We start from the raw sequence: 20,479 nt of genomic DNA on the forward strand, positions 1-20,479 counted from the left end.
ACTACCCCACAGCCAATTACCCCTCAGCAGTAATTGCCCCAAACAGCTATATTACCTATTAACCGCAACAACACCATTAAACGAATAGCCTTCAACAATATCAAATACATCTGCATTAACTACCCCAATGGCAATAGCCCCTCAACAGTAATTGCCCCACCACAGGTAATTGCCCCTCAACAACAAATACAACATCTAAACAAGCTTTTACCAGGAACTACACAGAAATCTTTAAAGCTATCAACAACAATAACCCCAACAGGTCAATAACACCTCAATGTCAACTACCCCACAGCCAATTACCCCTCAACAGTAATTGCCCCACCACAGGTAAATACCCCCTCAACAAAACATTCTACATCTAAACAAGCTTTTAACAGGAACTACACAGTAATCTTAATACCCATCAACAACAATAACACCAACAGGTCAATAACCCCTCAATATCAACTACCCCACAGCCAATTACCCCTCAGCAGTAATTGCCCCAAACAGCTATATTACCTATTAACCGCAACAACACCATTAAACTAATAGCCTTCAACAATAACAAATACATCTGCATTAACTACCCCAATGGCAATAGCCCCTCAACAGTAATTACCCCACCACAGGTAATTGCCCCTCAACAACAAATACAACATCTAAACAAGCTTTTAACAGATACTACACAGTAATCTTAATAGCCATCAACAACAATAACCCCAACAGGTCAATAACCCCTCAATGTCAACTACACCACAGCCAATTACCCCTCAGCAGTAATTACCCCAAACACCTAAACTACTCCTTAACCGCAACATAATCTAACAATGATAACATTAAAACAACCTTTAACATTAGGCCATCAACATTCAAAACAGCGTTTCGACTGCTTTGCAAGCCAACATAAAGTTTGTTCACAAACTTTGCCTATCTAGTTTTGTTTGTTTTCTTCCCCGCCTTGCACGTTTTAAATGGTATGCCATGTTGGTTGTTGTCGTATGAAATGAAAGACGTTGATGACATGCACTTTGTTTGATTTATCTTTTTCAAAATACTCCCACACTTTTGAAGTTTTTTTAGTAGCCATTATAATCTCGGCAGATGCTGACTATCCTGTAGCAAGTTCAGCTCCGCTCATTTGGATTGTGCAACTGCAGGGTGTGATTTATTAATGTGTAGTAAGGAAGAAGCCTATTGTTAATGCGCACACGTCATTTAAAAATAATTAACATAAATTAGGAAAACAAAGACATTTCATGAAACAATGAATGCTTAGCAGCATCCTTGGGCACCCCCATGCAGTTAGAATGGTACATTCGACTATAACGTTCATAGTCGACTAGGGGGTATAGTCGAATCAGCGACTATTGCAGGTCACTCCTAAACTGGACAAACATTTTGACAGAATGACTTTGATTTTCGTAACCTGGAATGGTATTGCATAATGCTTTAAATAATTATTACTGTATTAACTGGTATTACATATATACCTGAAAATGATGATTTCATCTCTTGTTTTTGCTCCCCTTCTAATCTTTGTTCTTTTCTCTTTCCTCTTGTTTCCCCCTTTCTCCAAGTACTTGGAGATGTTGTTGTCACAAGTGTGCGATATAATGGACAAACATCACGATGAGTGCGTGTTGAAAGCATGTGTGCGCGTGCTGTGCGCATTGTGTTCTGATTGTTACACCTTCTCCAGCCTTGCTGAGAGAATTGTTAGCCAGTTCCTTGATGCAACTGCGGAGAGATTTACTGCACACGTCTTCAACATTATGCAGGTAATTATCACATACATTTAATTGCAGGAATCTTTTTACAGAATGTTTTATGTACACTTATAAGGACAGCACATTAATTAAAGGGGCGGTGTCTATGATTTAGTGCCGTCTAGCAGATTGCCACCAACCAAATATCGTTCTCCTCCCCTCTTCTGTAGAACCTACAGAGGTCATCAAGCTACTTCCTATATGATGCCACTGTTTGAATGACTGTGTAGAGTAGCTATAATTTCAAAGGTTGAGCTTACTTCAGATGGATATTTAGAAACTTCCGTATTTTCTCGACTATAGAGCGCACCTAAATTTAAGCTGCACCTACAACGTTTTTTTAAATATTTTTAATGGAAACTGATCAGTTTCTGAACGGTGCCTGTAGCATTTCAAGTGTGACAGATTTGGATTTCAGCTGGTGTTGTGCTGAATTCTGACTCCCCTAGTTTATCTGTGCATAAAGATGCCACAGATTATATTGTCGATTTACATTTCTATGCATAAATAAGAGCTAGACTTTAATTATCCATCACAGCAAATGGCACGGCATTATCTATGTCCAAAGCCACACTGGCTCAATGGTGTTGACCACATGATTTCGCAGTATTACAGCAGTTTTATGTCTAAATATCTAGTTAGGACAAAACTAGAGTGCTCAATGAACCAAGTTATAATCACTATCTCCCAAATATCATCTGTAGCGTCTTTATGCGTGTGCAGACTAGGGGAGTCGGATTCTGCACAACACATGTTGGTTTGAAAAAAATAGATACAGATTTAGATACAGGTAGAATACTTTTTAGTTGAATGTAATTTTATTTTATAATGTTACGTTTTCATTAAGGCATCGTGTTGTGGCTGAGCGGATAACCAGGTTCTGAAGCTCACACAAGTGGCTGTGTTAGGATCTCATAGACAGTAGCATATCCCGACAGTCCACCAAAGAATGGCAAAGGAAAATGAATATAAAATGTTTATATAAATATTTTTCCTGTTTAACAAAGTGCTTGATATGGTACACTCATCCTTGCATTGGTTATTTGTGTTTGTCACAGGGCACAGCTGATGAAAAAGATATGTATAATGCTGCAGTCTCCCTGAGGAGGCTGGCAGTGTTCAGCAGGTACAGATGGTTTATACACACATATAAACATACATACATGCATACATCCACATATACAAACAAATACAGTATGCACAATACAAGCAGGTGTGAACTTTAAAAAATAAAAATTTAAAGCCACTTTATATTGGATTCAGTTATGCACTTGGAGCCAAAGATGCCAAAGCCGGAAATAATAATTGACAGTGGGGGATGCTACAAAGATCAGAGGTTATGATGCAGTTCTGGACAGAATTTTTGAGGTTATGAATATGTGTGTTAGTGCCAGAGACTTAACCGCATGGAACCTGGTGGATCCGTGTTTGTTGCTGCTGACGTATGCAGTGGAATCTGGGGAGATTGAACAAGAGGTATCAATATAACATAATATCAGAACTGTGGCTGTGTTGTCTGTGGGAATGTTTTCTGATTGTTCATTATTGTCTGTGTCGTTATTTTATAGTTAATGATCTCTTCAGTGGTGTGTGCCGCTTTCCACCTGCTGTGGAAGAAGGTGAACGTGTCACGTGCAGCTGGTCAAACAGATAAGGTATCTTCTCCTCTCTTCCTTTCCATTAGCTGCAGAAGTGAGCGACCTAACATGACAGTTTTGAAAACCAAACTCTTTTGGAAAGAGAGAACATGACTCGTCATTTGCACTGATGGGTGGTATATGAAGCTTTAAGGCAGCGCTGGCATTCCCGAGCAGTTAAAGTAAGTCGTATCTGAGTAAGTGCCACATGGATACCGGGTAAAATTTGTTGTTTTGTCAGGGTAGTCTGAGGAAATTCAGTGGTGAAAGTGGTGTATAATATTGTTAATAGGTAGGAGTATTTTATGTAAAAGTGTTTTCAGCTTTGCTTAGATTAAAATGAACCCTGGTGCAATTACTTCGTTAGTGTGACTATTGGAGTAAGCAGAGATATGTGGCCAGTGAACTGGTGGCCATTGCTACAAATTCCCCTCCCAGTCTGGTATTCTGTATGGATGCAGTGCTTTTCAACATAAGAATCTTTACATTTTTTATTAATTTATTTGACTGAAGCAATGGAAATCTGCACTTCCACTGCCAAAATAGACGCACATCTTTCTGGTCATATTGCTCCAGAAACTGTTATGTAGTGTTCTGTACAGTGCACTTCTTTCTTGATGTGTATTGTTTAGTGCAGCTTCTGTTTTTAGGTTCTGTTTTTAAATGTATTATTACCTGAACCTCACCAAAGAATTTAACTATATGCTTATCCTGGACATTTGTGCATGTGAAAAACGACTTGACATCAGCACAATGGAAGACTCCATAGACACGAGTGGTGTTTGTGTTGCCTCAGACAAGCTTCCTGTTTGATCTGCCTTTAATCGTATATGTGAAGGTTGCAGTGTCCTCTAACACAAACACCACGGTTCTCACCTGTTGGCTATGTCTGTTTATGCTTTTAAAATGTATGCTTATTGTACCAGGAAAAGACTATAAATGCATTGGTGGCATAATTTCTTGTGAACATTTGTCAGTGTTACTGTGTTGTCTGTTAGGGTATGAGGTCAGTGCTGCTGTTCGAGACAAGCTTCCCTCAAGCTTGGACACACATTCAAAATAAAATTCAGATCATATGCAGCTGTGTTCCCATGGCATCTGTTTATATACTCTAATGCGTCCTCTGTTAACTTAAAATGATTGTTGCAACAAAAATACATGAATTGATGTAGGCTTTTTTCCCCTTTGCCCTCAGGCTGATCTGAAGACACTGGAGAAGCAGGTTCGGTCCTTCTGTGTTTTATGTCAGAGGTGCCTCTCTCTGGGTCAGAACCTCGTTAGAAACCAGGTCTGTCCTTCATATCTTCATGACATAATTTATTTTTATTATTTATTAATTAAAAAAAATTTTTTACCTATATTTAGTGCTGTAGTTGAATGTCAGTTCTGCACTTTCAACATAAATTTCCAACATGCTACACACCCTTCACTTCTTGTAACCCATTCTCACTGTCACTGCCCCAACTACACAAAAAAACTCATCTATTCAACACATGCCATTCTCACTGAGTTCAGTAATATCAGAAACTCAATGGTTGTGAAATACATGAAAAAGTAGGTTCTGTGCATATTAACTGGCCTGAGAATGTAGGTAATCATATTTGGTCTTAGAGTGTAGGTAATTATATCTGCCTGCTGAGTGTGCTGTAGTTGCCCTCTCCTACAGGCATGAGAATGGGATAGACCATGGTGTTTCTGGTTTGTGCTGAAACTTTATACGTTGCTGTGCTTTCCCCACATTTTCTCATTATCTGCTCTTTCTTGTTTTTCTCTTAGGCATTTTTGTGTCTTTGTGATATGCTGGTGATCTTTGGGCAACACAAAGACCTTGAGAGTGCGAGTTTTTGTCCAGATGACACAATGAGAGCTGAGATAGCATCTTATGTGATGGACTACATATTTGTTGACCCTGAAAATGAGGATTCAGGTACACACACACACACACACACACGTCTGTATATGTGTAATGCCATTTCATACTTCAAATGACTTGAAACTACAATTGATTCAAGAGACAGAGCAGAAATGACAGCAGCTAATGTCAAGGGAGCCTGCTAATAATAAAATGAACAAAGGTCAAATGTTCTGCTTTGACTAAAGAGGCTGTCCCCATGGAATCACGCAACACATCTTCAAGACTGTTATTCAGACTATGTCCAATACGTTAAATACATCAACAGCTTTATGTCACATTAAACACATGTTTTGGTTATTCTACCTCTGCCTCTGCTCCGTGTGGCTGCCAGTCATTGTCCATGTTTCTTTTGCCCATTTCTGTGCTTCACAAAAGTTACACACTTGTTAAACTTTTAAGTTCATATCCACACCGTTGCGGACTTGAAACGAATGCTTTGATGGAGATTTCAGACTGTCACATGATTTGTGGGAATAGCTGCTCATGCTGAGGAAGTCAACAGGTTTACATCATGTTTACATCTGCTCTGATTTGAACATGGAGAGAGAGTAGGGTTGCAACGGTATGAGATTTTCTAGGTATGATACCGCGGTATTTTCTGAGATGGTTATCATGGTATCACAGTTTGTTACATATCTTATTAAAAGATACACTGACCCTTAAAGAAATTACAACAAAAGTTTTTTTTTGTTCAATGAACTATTTATTGTAGAAACCTGGAACTATTGCATACAAAATGTCTCCTTTAAAAAATAAGCTGTACACCTGTTTATATAAATATTGCATTTATTATACATTTATTATTTAACTTAAATATTATTTATTTAAGTTTAAATTATTTAATATTTGATAAACTGAGCCTGGGTCAGTGTCTGATCAACAACTGTTGTAAACGTCCGTTTTACTGCCAAGTTGAAAGTATAACCGGATACTGCAGCAAGAGAGGATTTATTTCTGACATGATCCTCACAATAGAGATTTTAAGGCTTTCACACCGAGTCTGGTTTTAACATGAAAAACAGGCACGTCAGAATTTGAAAATGAACACATGTAAATTAATGGTGTCTTTCACATCCCGTGAAAGCAAGGACCTTAAAAAGCTAGGTTTATACTTTCACTAGTGACCGTAGCGCGCGACTCCGCACACCTCGCGCGAACCTCCGCGAATGGCGGAAGCGTTCATACTTGCCACTAAGCTTGTCACGATACTAACAATTACAACTTAAAAAAATATTGAAATTCGATACCATTTTCGATACCAAAGTCAGATACTGTGCTCATTTCCGTTTTAAAGCCTTTTTTAGTTTAGTCATAAACAAACAAATGAATATTGTATTTTGTTTCACAAATTTCAAATAAATAAAAGATGTAGTCCCTACCACATTAAAACAGAAAAATAAATAATTGCACATTAATATAAATTAACATAAATAATAGTAGTGCACTCTGGAATTCACATTTAGAAGTAAAAAAAAATGGCTAGTGCAAAAAGTGTATTTTAAGTATACTTTAAACAGCTTTAAGTAACTTTAACTTCAGTATTAGAGTAGAGTTTAGTATTCATAGATGATTGATCCGTTGTAGTACGATCACTTTTTTCTCTCTGTATGCTGTCGCACTTACGGCTCTTAAAGCAAGAATATAACAAACATTTGCTAGGATACCATAATCGAACACATAATCTTGTATGCTGTAGTAATAATAGAAATGGGAATAATCACCAACCTTTTGGAAGTCTTTGTACAAATCTGCGTGCCGGTCCTTGAGGTGTTTGGCTAGATTCGTTGTGTTAAGCTAGGTTTATACTTTTGCGAGTGACCGTAGCGCGCGAGTCCGCACACCTCATGTTCTTTGCAGTGTTCTCCGTAACGATATGTGGTAGTGGTACTATAAAGGAACACCCCTCAAAAACAGGGGAAGTCACATTTACATGACGAATTTTAATGTTGCTTTGTGTTTCAGGGTTGAAAATTTGAATAAATTGAAAATTTAGGCTAAAGTACTTGAAAATGCTTGAAATTGTAACTACTTAGTTTCACAACAAATAGCTATCTTGTAATTTCAGGACGAAACATGAGAGAACGTGAAGACGTGAAGATTGGGCGTTTTGATAATAAACAACCATTAAATAATGTAATTAAAAAGTGAATAATTTCAAGTATATACATTTAACTTAATTGAGTTTAACGTGCTGGGAAATATTGAAATGGACCTTGAAAGTGCCGTACAAGTGCTTTAAAGTGCACCTTATAAAGGTGTATGAACCCAGCAAACATGGCTTTGTAATTGCGCTGTGGTGCGTGTGAAGTTACAAAATTCGAGAGGGGCACGACCTCGCGAATCGACAGCGCGCGAGGCCATCGCGATTGCGTCATTTTCACCACGCGGACCCTCGCGCCGCTCGCATCGCATATATTTCTACACAGCACTTCTGCCTTCCTTGCTTATTAAGATGGGCTGCGAACACACTGTGTTTGCTTTACCTGCCATTTTAGCATTACAAACTGTTCTGTGCATTACAGCAGCTTGGGTGGGTCAAATGAAAGCACTTTTACATTTTATGTAAAAAGAATCGATTTGGAGAAACGAGTATTGTACAGTTTTAGAATGTTCAGTATCAATATATCGATATATATATATATATATATATATATATATTTTTTTTTTTGACAACACTACTTGCCGCATTACATTATGTGCAGTGTTGTCCGAAACGATATGTGGTGGTATAAAGAAACACCCATCAAAAACAGGGGAAGGAACATTTACCTGATGAATTTTAATGTTGCATTGTGTTTCAGGTTTGAAAAGTGCTGGAATTTAGGCTAAAGTAGGCTACTTGAAAATGCTTGAAATTGTAACTACTTCGTTTCACAACAAATAGCTGTCTAACTGAACAGTTCTCTTGTATTACGTTAACAAATACGAGTCTCTTGTAATTCCAGGACGACACATGAGAGAACGTGAAGACGTTAAGATTGGGCGTTTTGAAAATAAACAACCATTAAATAATGTGATAATAAAGCGAATTATTTCAAATCATTTCGAGTATATGTATAAATATTTAACTTAATTGAGTTTAACGTGCTGGGAAATATTGAAATAGACCTTGAAAGTGACGTAAGTGTTTGAAAGTGTTTGAATTCCACCTTGTAAAGGTGTATGAACCCGGCAAACATGACTTTGTTCATTGCGCTGAGGTGTGGCACACACAAAGTTACAAAATTCGAGAGGTGCACAACCTCGAGGCGCTGGCACGTGAGGCGCTGGCGCACAGGCGGAGCCACCGTGATTGTCATTTTCGCCCCTTATTTTATTTTAGCCCTTTTTTTTTTTTGTTAAAAAATTGTTAAGTCTGATGCGCTTTCTGCCATTCTCACCGCTGTGTGCTGAGTAGCTGGACGGGAGCGGAGTTGCACGTGCACGGGTGAGTTTCTCCGCTGGCTTGCCTTTTACCGGTAATAAGCAAACGCACACAGTATGATAACCGTGTATTTTAATATCGTGGTATACCGTGAAACCGGTTACCACTGCAACCCTAGTAGGGAGTGTACCAGAGTTACTACTGTGAGTGTACGATGACACCTGTAAGGAGAAAACAGATGGTCTAACTCTGCACAGATTACACATTAAGAAGAGATCTGTAAGCCAGACATCGAACAATGTGCAGTCACAACTTTTCAAAATTATTTGCCATGAGAATCCGTAAGAATTCCTTCACAGCATGTCCCGGTGTATTCATCAGAGTGTCTGGAGACTTTAGTCACACTTCTCTCATCATGTCTACGTACAGTCATGGCCAAATGTTTTGAGAATGATACAAATATAAATTATTACAAAGTCTACTGCTTCAGTTTTTATAATGGCAATTTGCATATACTCTAGAATGTTATAAAGAGTGATCAGCTTAACAGCAATTAATTGTAAAGTCAATATTTGCCTAGAAAATGAACTTTATCCCCCAAAACACATTTCAACTTCATTGTAGCCCTGCCTTAAAAGGACCAGCTAACATTGTTTCAGGGATTGCTCCATTAACACAGATGAGGACAGGGCTGGAGATCAATCTGTCATGATTAAGTAAGAATGACACCACTGGACACTTTAAAAGGAGGCTGGTGCTTGGCATTATTGTTTCTCTTCTGTTAACCATGGTCATCTCTAAAGAAACATGTGCAGTCATCATTGCACTGCACAAAAATGGCCTAACAGGGAAGAGTATCGCAGCTAGAAAGATTGCACCTCAGTCAGCAATCTATCGCATCATCAAGAACTTCAAGGGGAGAGGTTCCATTGTTGCCAAAAAAGCTCCAGGGTGCCCAAGAAACACCAGCAAGCGCCAGGACCGTCTCTTAAAAGTGTTTCAGCTGTGGGATCGGGCTACCAGCAGTGCTGAGCTTGCTCAGGAATGGCAGCAGGCAGGTGTGAGTGCATCTGCATGCACTGTGAGGCAGAGACTCTTGGAGCAAGGCCTGGTCTCAAGGAGGGCAGCAAAGAAGCCACTTCTCTCCTGAAAAAACATCAGGGACAGACTGATATTCTGCAAAAGGTACAGGGTGTGGACTGCTGAGGACTGGGGTAAAGACATTTTCTCTGATGAATCCCCTTGTTCGGAGAAGACAAGGTGAGCACTACCACCAGTCTTGTCTCATGCCAACTGTAAAGCATCCTGAAACCATTCATGTGTGGGGTTGCTTCTCAGCCAAGGGAATCGGCTCTCTCACAGTCTTGCCTAAAAACACAGCCATGAATAAAGAATGGTACCAGAATGTTCTCCGAGAGCAACTTCTCCCAACCATCCAAGAGCAGTTTGGTGATCAATGTCTTTTCCAGCATGATTGAGCACCTTGCCATAAAGCAAAGGTGATAACTAAATGGCTCAGGGAACAAAACAGAGATTTTGGGTCCATGGCCTGGAAACTCCCCAGATCTTAATCCCATTGAGAACTTGTGGTCAATCCTCAAGAGACGGACAAACAAAAACCTACACATTCTGACAAAATGCAAGCATTGATTGTGCAAGAATGGACTGCTATCAGTCAGGATTTGGTCCAGAAGTTGATTGAGAGCATGCCACAGAGAAATGCAGAGGTCCTGAAGAAGGGTCAACACTGCAAATATTGACATGCTGCATTAACTCATTCTAACTGTCAATAAAAGCTTTTGTTACTCATAATATGATTGCAATTATATTTCTGTATGTGATAAAAAAAACATCTGACAAACACACATAAAAACCAGAGGGCAGCAGATCATGTGAAAATGTAATATTTGTGTCATTCTCAAAACTTTTGACCATGACTGTACATTCACTCAGTTTGTGAAGTGTGGGACCACAGAAGAAGGTGCACAAAGAGCTCAAGTGAAGGTTTAAAGAGGCTACAGTGGACTACAAGATTACTCTAGAATAGAAGTCTTTATTGTCCCTGAAGAAACAATATAGCAGTGAAATTGGATTGGCATCCTCTTCTCAAGGCAGCAATTAAGGCATAATACAAAATACAAAAATAAAGTTAGCAAGTAGGTATACACTAAAATAAATAAAATAAACTCGTGCACATTTGCATTTTAAATGATTTATAAAGTGATATGTGCACTTGAGGTGGGACCTGTGATGGGTCGTATGTGCAATTGTTAAAGTGATGGGTGCTATGGGGGGGTTGATCATCAGTGTATGAGTCTTTGTTGATAAATGAGTTTATTGCAGTTGGGGAGAGGGATTGATGGCTTTCACAGAGACCAAATTGGAGTAGAGGAATGCAAGTGATCAGCTTGGTCAAACAAGTTAAACCAGTTTATGTAGTGAGACAATGGCTGTCCTCCTGTCCCCATCATCTACTGTCTCCATTTTCCATGCAGTTTAATGCCTTTACACAACAAAAGCCTCCATGAATATGGACCAGCGCCTATTCACAATAGCCACTTGCATTCACAGTCCCCCTCCACTCCAGTCTGAACATTCACACTTCACCTGACACTGGAAGACACTGGAAGGCCTGTTGATGGTTCACCTGAGACTGCTGGTCCAATCCAGCACTGGACCCTGTGCATAGCTTGTGTGGCTACAGCGCTCGTTCAGATATGGCCATGTGTAGTACTGAAGCCTGTCAGGAGATAAATAGGCACCGTTTCTGTACACCTCAGACAACTCCACCTCATGTCACCTACAGAAAGTCTCAAGACACAGTCATCTAAATAATGGTTAGATTATTGATCATTATTCCTTGCCTGATCTCATGTGAAGGTCATAATCTCATACAGTTATGACTCCTGCCCAGAGTGTCTGCTCTTTGTAAGGCCAACAGGCAGGGACAGAGGTCAGAATTTGGCCTAGATAGACCTGGAGCCGGTGGCAGTGGAAAATAAATTATGCACACACTAGGGTGGTATTTCAACCTTTTGTACTGTATTTAATAAAATCCTAAGAGTCTTTTGAGAAGTTCTAACACAAGAAACAAAATTGTTAGCCAGAAAAAGGCACACTGCTATAAAATTACACATGCAAGAAGACAAATAACGTTTATATGCACTGTGAGAAAGAGGAGATGATTATTTTCAGATTTCAGATGTTTGGGTTACATTAGAAACGTGTCACTTTATTTTTTGTCACAGAGACATCATTTAAAATGCTGCAAGGAAAGCTGTACTTGTGTTCAAGTCTAAACTAAGCAAATATATAAAACATTAAATTTTGGACCCATATATTGTATACCGAATGAATCCACTACTCTTGAATTATATGCACACATTTGTTAACATGTTTCCTTTGCCAGGGTGATCCAAATGCAGTGGCATAGTTATGGTTTTACCACCAGATCACCTCCATCAGTGTTTGACCAATTCCACCTGCCAGTATAATGTGCAGTTACACATACTGAACAAGAGTTATTTTACATAATATATGCACACAAATAATAAACGTATATTTTATATATAATACACAAATAATCTGTGGCTAGTATCTGCCTATTTAGTTTCCCAGTAGATTGTATATGCACGCAAACTGATGAGACTTGTATCTTCTGGTTGCTAGATGACCTGGAGTTGCTGTACCTCAGGTACCTTTACTGACACTTGTCTCTTGTTTAATGCAGGACAGGGAGAAGATGAGATCACTTCCCTTCAGCGTAGAAGGAACCACCTGGCAGGATACTGCAAGCTCATCCTGATTGGTGTGCTGGAGCTCAGGGCTGCTGCTGATATCTTAAAATGCTACAATAAGGTTTGTGTTGTAACACTTATCTGGAAAAAAATGCTACATTGACATGGCTGTCCACTGATAACCAGCACTCCAAACTGGTGTGTAGGCTTTGGTTGTCCAGGTTTAGAAGCTATTTTATAAAAATAACATTATTTTGCCTGTAGTGCATTGTATACATTAGTGGAATTAGATAAATGAACTGCACAGCATAGAGCTTATAAAGTAGTGACAGACATCCTTATAAATATCTTTCTCTTTTTTGTAAATAAAAACGTGTCTGCCTGTTTTAGTATGGACCACAAAAAGCTGTTTCACTGTGTCTGAGGCTTGTGTGTGTGTGTGTGTGTGTGTGTGTGTGTAGTTCTACAGAGATTTTGGTGACCTCATCAAAGAGATCCTGACCAAATCCAGGAACATTTGTCCAGTGGAGAGCGCCAAGGTGGTGTGCCTTAGTCTCCAGCAGGTGTGTCCAGCCTTACAGGAGCCTCTATAGGTCAAATCCTACAAAGATGTGCGAGGCAGCACAGGTGCAGCTGGTTGTTTCTTTGGCTGTAGTGTGCCAAATTCACCTGTGCTGTACACAGTAGAGATATATGGGTTTACACAGCCTATCCAACATCCAGCAGGTTTAGGTTTATACTTTAAAAAAATTTATTAAATTAAAAAACCATTTAGATCTAAGTAAAATGTGTGTGTGTGTGTGTGTGTGTGTGTGTGTGTGTGTGTGTGTGTGTGTGTGCGCGCGCGCAGCTGTTTTCTTCGTTAGGAGAGGAGAGACCAGATGACATGAAAGAGATCAGGGACCTAGCCAAGAAACTTGCCATGAGCTTTGGCGTCAACCTCCAGCACATCCGCAGACCTCTGCTGGAACTGCACAAGTCCGTCTCACACCGTGTTGTGCTGTTTTGTGTTCTTTGTGTTCTTTTTTATTTTTAAATGTTCTGCTTCCAATACATTTGACCTCAAAGTTCCAGGGAAATCATTTAAGAAATACAAGTCATGTCAAATCTAGAGGACATAGGCATTGATGTTATTGTACAATGCCTGGGTCAGAATGAAGAAGCTTTAGGTTAACATCTGCTTTAGAGCATTTTTGTGTTAATAATTTTATGACATTAATTGTGTGCTCTTTATGTATGCAATATGTAGTGATAATGTGTGTATGTTTAGGGCTGGGATCCAGTTTGCTCTGGCGGGAGCTGCTAATGACCATTCTAACCTGAGCTTTCTGGAGATCCTCAGTGAATTCAGCTTCAAACTTCTTAAGCAGGACCGCATCCAGCTGTATGTCTGAATTAATTATGCAATTACGCATTTGTTCATTTATTTTATACACACACACACCAAGTCACATCTCACATGTTTGGGTTAGATGATGAGCAGACCCTGAATTCTGCTGGTCACATTTCAGCCACTTCTACAGGTCGGTGTACTCCACTCTCTTTAAATGCTGTAATACATGCAAAGCAAACAGGAGCAACATTCTGAAGATCGATAAACATGATGAAGAAATTGATGGTCTAAAACCAAGCAAGATTCAATACACAAGTCTGACTTTAAAACGTTTGCAGATCAGCAACAAGAGATTGGATATGGCTGCAGGGGTGGAAGTACCATCATCTTCCTCATGTACATGGATAACATCAAGCTCTGCTCCAAAATGGAAAGGGACACTGTCCCATCCGTCCACCTGACCAGGACATCGGACAACGAGGACATTGGAATATCATTCAGGCTGTGAAAGTGTGATAGGCTGATAGTAAAAAAGAGGAATAGCGATCAGCACAGAGGGAACTGAACTTCCACAAGGCCATTTAACAGATGTGGAAGTAAGCTACAAATACCTGTGGTTTCTCCAATCACATGTGGCAGAGCCACAAGGCAGAAATAAGACATACGAGAACATAAACCTCCTCAGGGTAAGTTGGGTCTTCAAGGACCTTATTAAGGACCTGCCAGAATAAGACTCATGAGGAAGAAGCTGAAGAATCATATTGTCACAAAGCCATGAACATGCGTGCTTTGCCAGTCTCGGACTCCTAGCACACAAGAAGTTTGCCAAGGGAAGATCTGGAAGCTGCTGACGTCAAGACAAAAAAAAAAACTGACGATGCATGGGACCCTCCACCCAAGACCTAAATGTCATTCACCAGCCAGAAGCAGCAGGAAGGAAGTGCAAGATCTGCTATCCAGCATGAGAAATGAAACATCCATGGACACATGCAGGCAATAGCCACTGAGGAGCTGCCCCTCAGTCAGATAGGGAACATGGTCACCATCTAAGCAGAAGAGTTACCATGGCACGATAAGCCACTCCATGGAATATACTGACAAAATAATCCTTACCAGCAGTTGGAAAGGCACAATTGAAGAGTGACTAACCACGGATGCACAAGATCAAGCACCAAATACTAGATCAATCGGCGCAGTGGTGTATCACACCAGAGAAGACCCAGTATGTGCGAAGGAACCTGTAAAATAATCCAGCCTTGTGTAGAACAACTCCATAATCCCGTGAGCCACCCAGATTAGCAAGTAGTGGTGAACCCAACCAAACATTGTTATAAAACATGTAGAAAATAGCAGTGCTAAAAAGATACGCCAGTCCCATCTCATAAGTTAAAAGCTGTTTGGCCATCTGTTTCCTCTCTCTTTAGACTGACTTACCTACGGCAAGTGTGTGGCAGTGTGAGGAACAAAGCTCTCACCATGTATGAGCATTCCCTGTCTTCAGGACTAAAGAAAACTCCTGCTGTTTTGTCCGATGACACACCTCCCACGAAACGCCGCCAAGTGGAAGGCAAGTTTGAAAACACTTGCACTCATAAACATGGATGTAAAGATCTGGGCTCTGTTAGTAAAATAACGAGGACTCTGCCAGAAATAATGTTTATATACTGAATCATAAAAATAATTGATATAATGACAAATGGTTTTAAGTGGTGAGTCGTGTGTGTGTGTGTGTGTGTGTGTGTAGGGTCAGTCAGAAGTTTGCACAGCCCTGCTCTCACATCCACAGTTGTGTCTGGTAGAACTGCGCACACAAGGTCCGTCCATTACCCTACAGCCTCCGTCAGGGACATCAGCTCAGAACCGTCCTTAGTAGACAGTATCACGGAAGGGTATGAAAACACCCCAGAAACATCCCAAGCCATATTTTCTGACATGCCATTATTCTGAACAACAATATAGTTATAACAGTCCCAACCCATATTATCCTTGTTGGCAGGCACTTTCCTGCTCTGCTACATCATTATTCACACTTATAAATGTAAAAATATGAATCCAGTGATCTATATAGAAATTTTTACCCTTACGCCACATTATATATAGATTATACAGGCTACTAAATAAATACTAAAGCAATTAAAAATAACACTTAAATACTTAGACAGTTTTTAAAGCTCTACATGTTAACCTAATATATAGTATATCACAGACACAATACCAGTCAAGTTTGGACACACCTTATTTTACTTTTTTTGAATATTTTCTACATGTATCACAGTGAATGTATCAAAATAATGAAACAATACATGACTGTGCTATGTTAAACCAAATAGATGGTTTAATAGATGACTGTAGATCAGGGGTCACCAACATGGTGCCTGCAAGGACGTCATGAGTCGCCCGCGGGCCTGTTCTAAAAAAAATAGCTCACCGTAGTGCCACATACCAATGAGCTGCATCTCTTTTTTTTTTCCTGTTTTTTTTTTTATCAGCCTTGCATTGGAGTAAACTTGAAAATGACAATATAAAAAAAACTTGTTATATGTAAAATTGTTACATATTAGAATAAAATTATTAGAGATTGCCCGCGGTTGCTGTGTGGAGACTAGCTAGCGGGCACAGTGAAGGTGAGGCGATTATTTACACCTGACTACATGGCAGGAAAAAGAAAGAAAACATATCATTTTCACAGTGAATAGGAGGAAGAGTTATTTTTTACTACTGTAAGATTCCTGCGTGTGTCTCATTTGCGGGGCGACGGGAAAGCTGCACAATGTGGAGAGATGTGTACATGTACAAGACGTGTCACACAAGCTACCATGCTAACCGGACAGCGCACTACGTGAGGAAAAGGCCCGCGAGTTAAAGGCAGCTTTATGCAAACAACAGTCTTTTTTTCACGAGGCCGGTGAGAAACTCGTTTGGAATTACACATTGCTTAATCAAGAAAAATCAAATTAGTAGCCCTCCGCAAAAATTGGTGTCCAAGAAGTAGCTCTCAGTTTCAAAAAGGTTGGTGACCCCTGCTGTAGATTGTAAAGTTTTCCAGAACCACCCATGACTTGACATTTTGGGATGATGATCTGGATTCTCTTGGTGTTCTTAACCAACTTCATGAGGCAGCACCTGTGAAGCCCTCAACACATTCTCATGTATGAAAAAAAATTTATATATACAACAGTCAGTGCAGATGGACGATAGCCTGTCATTCATCCACTACTTTTTAATGCCATGCGATCTACCCACATTCCTTCGCGATCGACCGACACTTCCGACCGACACTACGTAATGGGCACCCCTGACCTAAACACAACTAATCATTCAGCTTATGTTGAATCCAGCTCATAGCGTGGATTGATATTTACAGGCCATTTCAGATCTGTTTCACTAAGACTCTGGGTTAGTAGTTTTGAGCACTTTGCCCCTCCAGCCGCTCTGGGCTGCAGGAGTGTGGAAGGTAGTCACACTCTGGGCTGCAGGAGTGTGGGAGGTAGTCACACTCTGGCCTGCAGGAGTGTGGAAGGTATTCACACTCTGGGCTGCAGGCATTCTGCTGGGATGAAGATAGATCGTTTCTTGGCCTCACTAAATATCTCAAAGCTGGAGTAGATTTGTATTTCAGAACTCTGAACTTCTCATATAGCAGTAGCCCACATAAGAACCTTGCCAGTAAGCAGAGACGTTATGAAGGTTTAGACGTATCTGTGGGGAACGCTTCAGGATTACTGCTAAAATACAGGGAGCCCTGAAGCAGGACAACCTTGATACTGGCTGTGGGTTGTCAGACTTGTCTGGTGTAGCGAGGTGTAGAGGGGAACTCATCCCCCCCCATGAGACTTGGAAGGGGTAGAAGTGGTTGTGGTAGCAGGTGAGACAGCAGACAGCAGATCACATATTCTGCAATTCTTGAGTAACTCGAGAGTAAACGATAGGAACAGCTTTGCAAACAAAGAGGGAAATGTAGGCAATGCTTCACAGTGACTGCAAAGTAGTGTTGGTGGTGATTGGTTCAGGTGGACGTGACCTGGTATCTTGAGACCCCTTAGAATCCTGGGAATGGGGACCTCTGGTGACCAGATGCATGCATATCAGGGCCATTACTGCCTGTGTGTGTGTGTGTGTGTGTGTGTGTGTGTGTGTGTGTGTGTGTGTGAATTGCTGATGTCTGAAGACTTAATTTGGCAGCAAAGTCACAACTCTGTTGACTACAGAAGGAATGTGGAAGCGTATGGAGGTTTACACCTTCTGAGCTTACTGTGTGTGGGTTTGTGTTTCCAGGCTTTCTCTGCGCGAAAAAGACTTTGAAGAAGAAGAAGAAGAAGAAGAGGACATCTATGAAGATGAAGACTCAGACTTTGAGTCTGTGAATCTGGTGAGGCAGAAAATGAGTTAGGGGCACTCAATAGGCATAAAGAAATCTACTTGTAATTAGGGCTGAACGATTAATTGCATTTGCGATAATCTCGCGATATTTTAAAACGCGATTCTCTAATCGCACAGGCTGCGATTTAAACTGGTCATGTGACTTGGGAGCGAGCCGAGCCGAGGACGAACGGAGCAAACTCGAGCAGGAGGCAGGGAGGTGGAGAAGTGAAGTTAACACAGCGCACTTTAACTTGTTGCACAATTCCTTCAGGCTCGACAGAAGCTGACACAACTGAAAGTCTAATACCAAAGAGGACACATCAGTTGTGTGAAATTACTTTGGCTTTTAAAAAGATGCTGCTCAACGTCAGGTACTGTGTAAAACGTGCCTTGCTACTGTTGCTACGACGCGAGGTAACACTACAAACCTTCAGCATAAAAAAAAACACCACAAAGCCTCGTATGATATTTGTAAGGCTAAAATGCCAACGACCAGTGCTGCATCTTCAAATACGCAAAAGTGTCTCTCTGCGCTTATACAGTTTTAGTATGCGGTGAGCAGCGAAATACCGTAAAATCACGCATATAGGCGCAATAAGATTTAAAGCGCGGATGAATCGCGAAAGCGCGGATAGCTTGACCGCGGTCCAGCAGACAGGGTTCACTGACCGAACCGTTTGAAAGTGTAACTCCTTATGGATATAATTCGAAGAAATAACTGAAATAACGCTTAAATAACTCGGGCCCGTTAATATAGTGAACAAGCCCGGCTTCATGGCTTTGTTAAACACACTGAATATACGCTACCAAATGCCCTCACGCACATATTTTAGCCAAGTTGCTATACCTGCAGGGTTGCCAACTCTCACGCATTGAGCGTCTTAGACTAAAAAGGTACTAGTTTGCTCTGGCGCCAACCACAGGCGATCGATCACGATATAATAATAATACTTAAATTTAGTCCATTTTACCCCCCCAACAACAAATTACGTTCGCCACCCACTCCAGGTTCAAGTCTCACTCCAAGCAATCTTGAAAAGTTGGCAACCCTGTATCTGAGCTGTATAAAAAATGCCGGAACAGTTTCCTGAAAACAGTGGGAAAATATCGCAATTTTAAATCGCAATCGCAATTTATAGATAAAAAATTGCAATTAGATTATTTTCTAAAATCGTTCAGCCCTACTTGTAATAAACCTCTCACCCTACAAAAAATGTGAATCAGATTGTCTGTCAAATGATGACAGTGTGAGTGTAAATAAATCATTATCACCCCACTGTGAGCGTTCACTCACAGTTCTGCAATCATAGAGTAGTGTCCTGTAATCCTGGTAGTGTCCTGATAGTCAAATGTCTTCTCTCACTCTCACAGCCAACATCCCGCCACTCTACCAGCTTCTTGGAAGACCTGTTCGATTGAGGTCCCATCGTTTTGAAGTTCACCCGTGTTTCCTCTGTACACGTATTCAGAGAGCTGTGTGTAGGATTGTTCAAATCAGTGGAGCTTCACTATTTTTTATGTTTTAGAAATTTAAATTTAGATACATTTAACACTGATATCTAAGAAGATTTTTGGGGGAGGGGATTTTATCATTTTTGAATTTTTGTTTTGCTTATTTTTTTGTTCTTCTCTTTTTTGTAGGGAAATAGTAAATGAGTGGTTGGTTTTAGCTTACATGTACAACAATTTTAAATATATGTTTGTTTCTGTGCGCTCTCACAAACAGGCAGACATTCCATACAGAGGACTGATCACTCCCTTTGTAGACTGGTGTGGGTGCATTCGAAATGTCATATTTTTCAAAATGGTAAAGTTAGTATAGGAAACATACCCAGATTATTCAAACTGTCCCATTGTGCGTTTCTGAAACCAAACTAAACAATACAAATTTTCAGCAAAATAGCATTCTATGTCAAAAATAATAATAAATGTATATTTGTTTAAAATATTACATTTTATTGTCATTTTTGTACATTTATTTATTGTACGTTATTAGCTACCATTGTAACCACTGGAACTATTGGTGTTGGTGAACACTGTTCCAGAACTTCCAGGTTGGGCAAGTTTGCTACCTGGAGTTCTTTATTTGATACTTTGTTTCCTGGTCTCCAGCTACATATCCCATTTATCTGGATATTTATTATTAATAATAATAAAAATAATAAGCTTTATTTGTATAGCACATTTCATACATACATGCAACTCACAGTTCTTTACAGAATAAATTAAAGAAACATTAAAATGAAGCAAGGATAAAAAGACAGGAAAATAAAATAAATTAAAGATAAGATAAAATAAAGAAACATGGAACAGATTTAGGGTTGCTTAACTAAAACTAAAAGTAGATCTAAACAGGAAGGTTCTGAGACTCTTCTTCAAG

At 40.0% G+C, this 20,479-nt stretch overlaps 1 protein-coding gene across 9 annotated transcripts in view; it reads left to right on the top strand.

The window, feature by feature from the left end:
* Nucleotides 1-20,041, top strand: part of stag3 (STAG3 cohesin complex component) — a 53,436-nt gene extending 33,395 nt beyond the window's left edge. For 8 of the 9 annotated variants that reach the window (XM_076987247.1, XM_076987249.1, XM_076987248.1 and 5 more), the window contains exons 20-33: nucleotides 1,563-1,763; nucleotides 2,810-2,877; nucleotides 3,140-3,227; nucleotides 3,320-3,406; nucleotides 4,584-4,676; nucleotides 5,165-5,315; nucleotides 12,398-12,525; nucleotides 12,866-12,967; nucleotides 13,255-13,382; nucleotides 13,675-13,788; nucleotides 15,162-15,304; nucleotides 15,482-15,626; nucleotides 18,013-18,106; nucleotides 19,471-20,041. In XM_076987247.1, the coding sequence (XP_076843362.1) occupies nucleotides 1,563-1,763; nucleotides 2,810-2,877; nucleotides 3,140-3,227; nucleotides 3,320-3,406; nucleotides 4,584-4,676; nucleotides 5,165-5,315; nucleotides 12,398-12,525; nucleotides 12,866-12,967; nucleotides 13,255-13,382; nucleotides 13,675-13,788; nucleotides 15,162-15,304; nucleotides 15,482-15,626; nucleotides 18,013-18,106; nucleotides 19,471-19,518 (1,590 nt within the window). In that variant the 3' untranslated portion in view covers nucleotides 19,519-20,041. The remainder of the gene's footprint in view (nucleotides 1-1,562; nucleotides 1,764-2,809; nucleotides 2,878-3,139; nucleotides 3,228-3,319; nucleotides 3,407-4,583; nucleotides 4,677-5,164; nucleotides 5,316-12,397; nucleotides 12,526-12,865; nucleotides 12,968-13,254; nucleotides 13,383-13,674; nucleotides 13,789-15,161; nucleotides 15,305-15,481; nucleotides 15,627-18,012; nucleotides 18,107-19,470) is intronic. The other variant, XM_076987256.1, reaches the window with a different exon arrangement.
* Nucleotides 20,042-20,479: the final 438 nt, after the last annotated feature.

This window comes from Brachyhypopomus gauderio, chromosome 2, assembly GCF_052324685.1.
Source record: "Brachyhypopomus gauderio isolate BG-103 chromosome 2, BGAUD_0.2, whole genome shotgun sequence".
Lineage (NCBI taxonomy): Eukaryota > Metazoa > Chordata > Actinopteri > Gymnotiformes > Hypopomidae > Brachyhypopomus > Brachyhypopomus gauderio.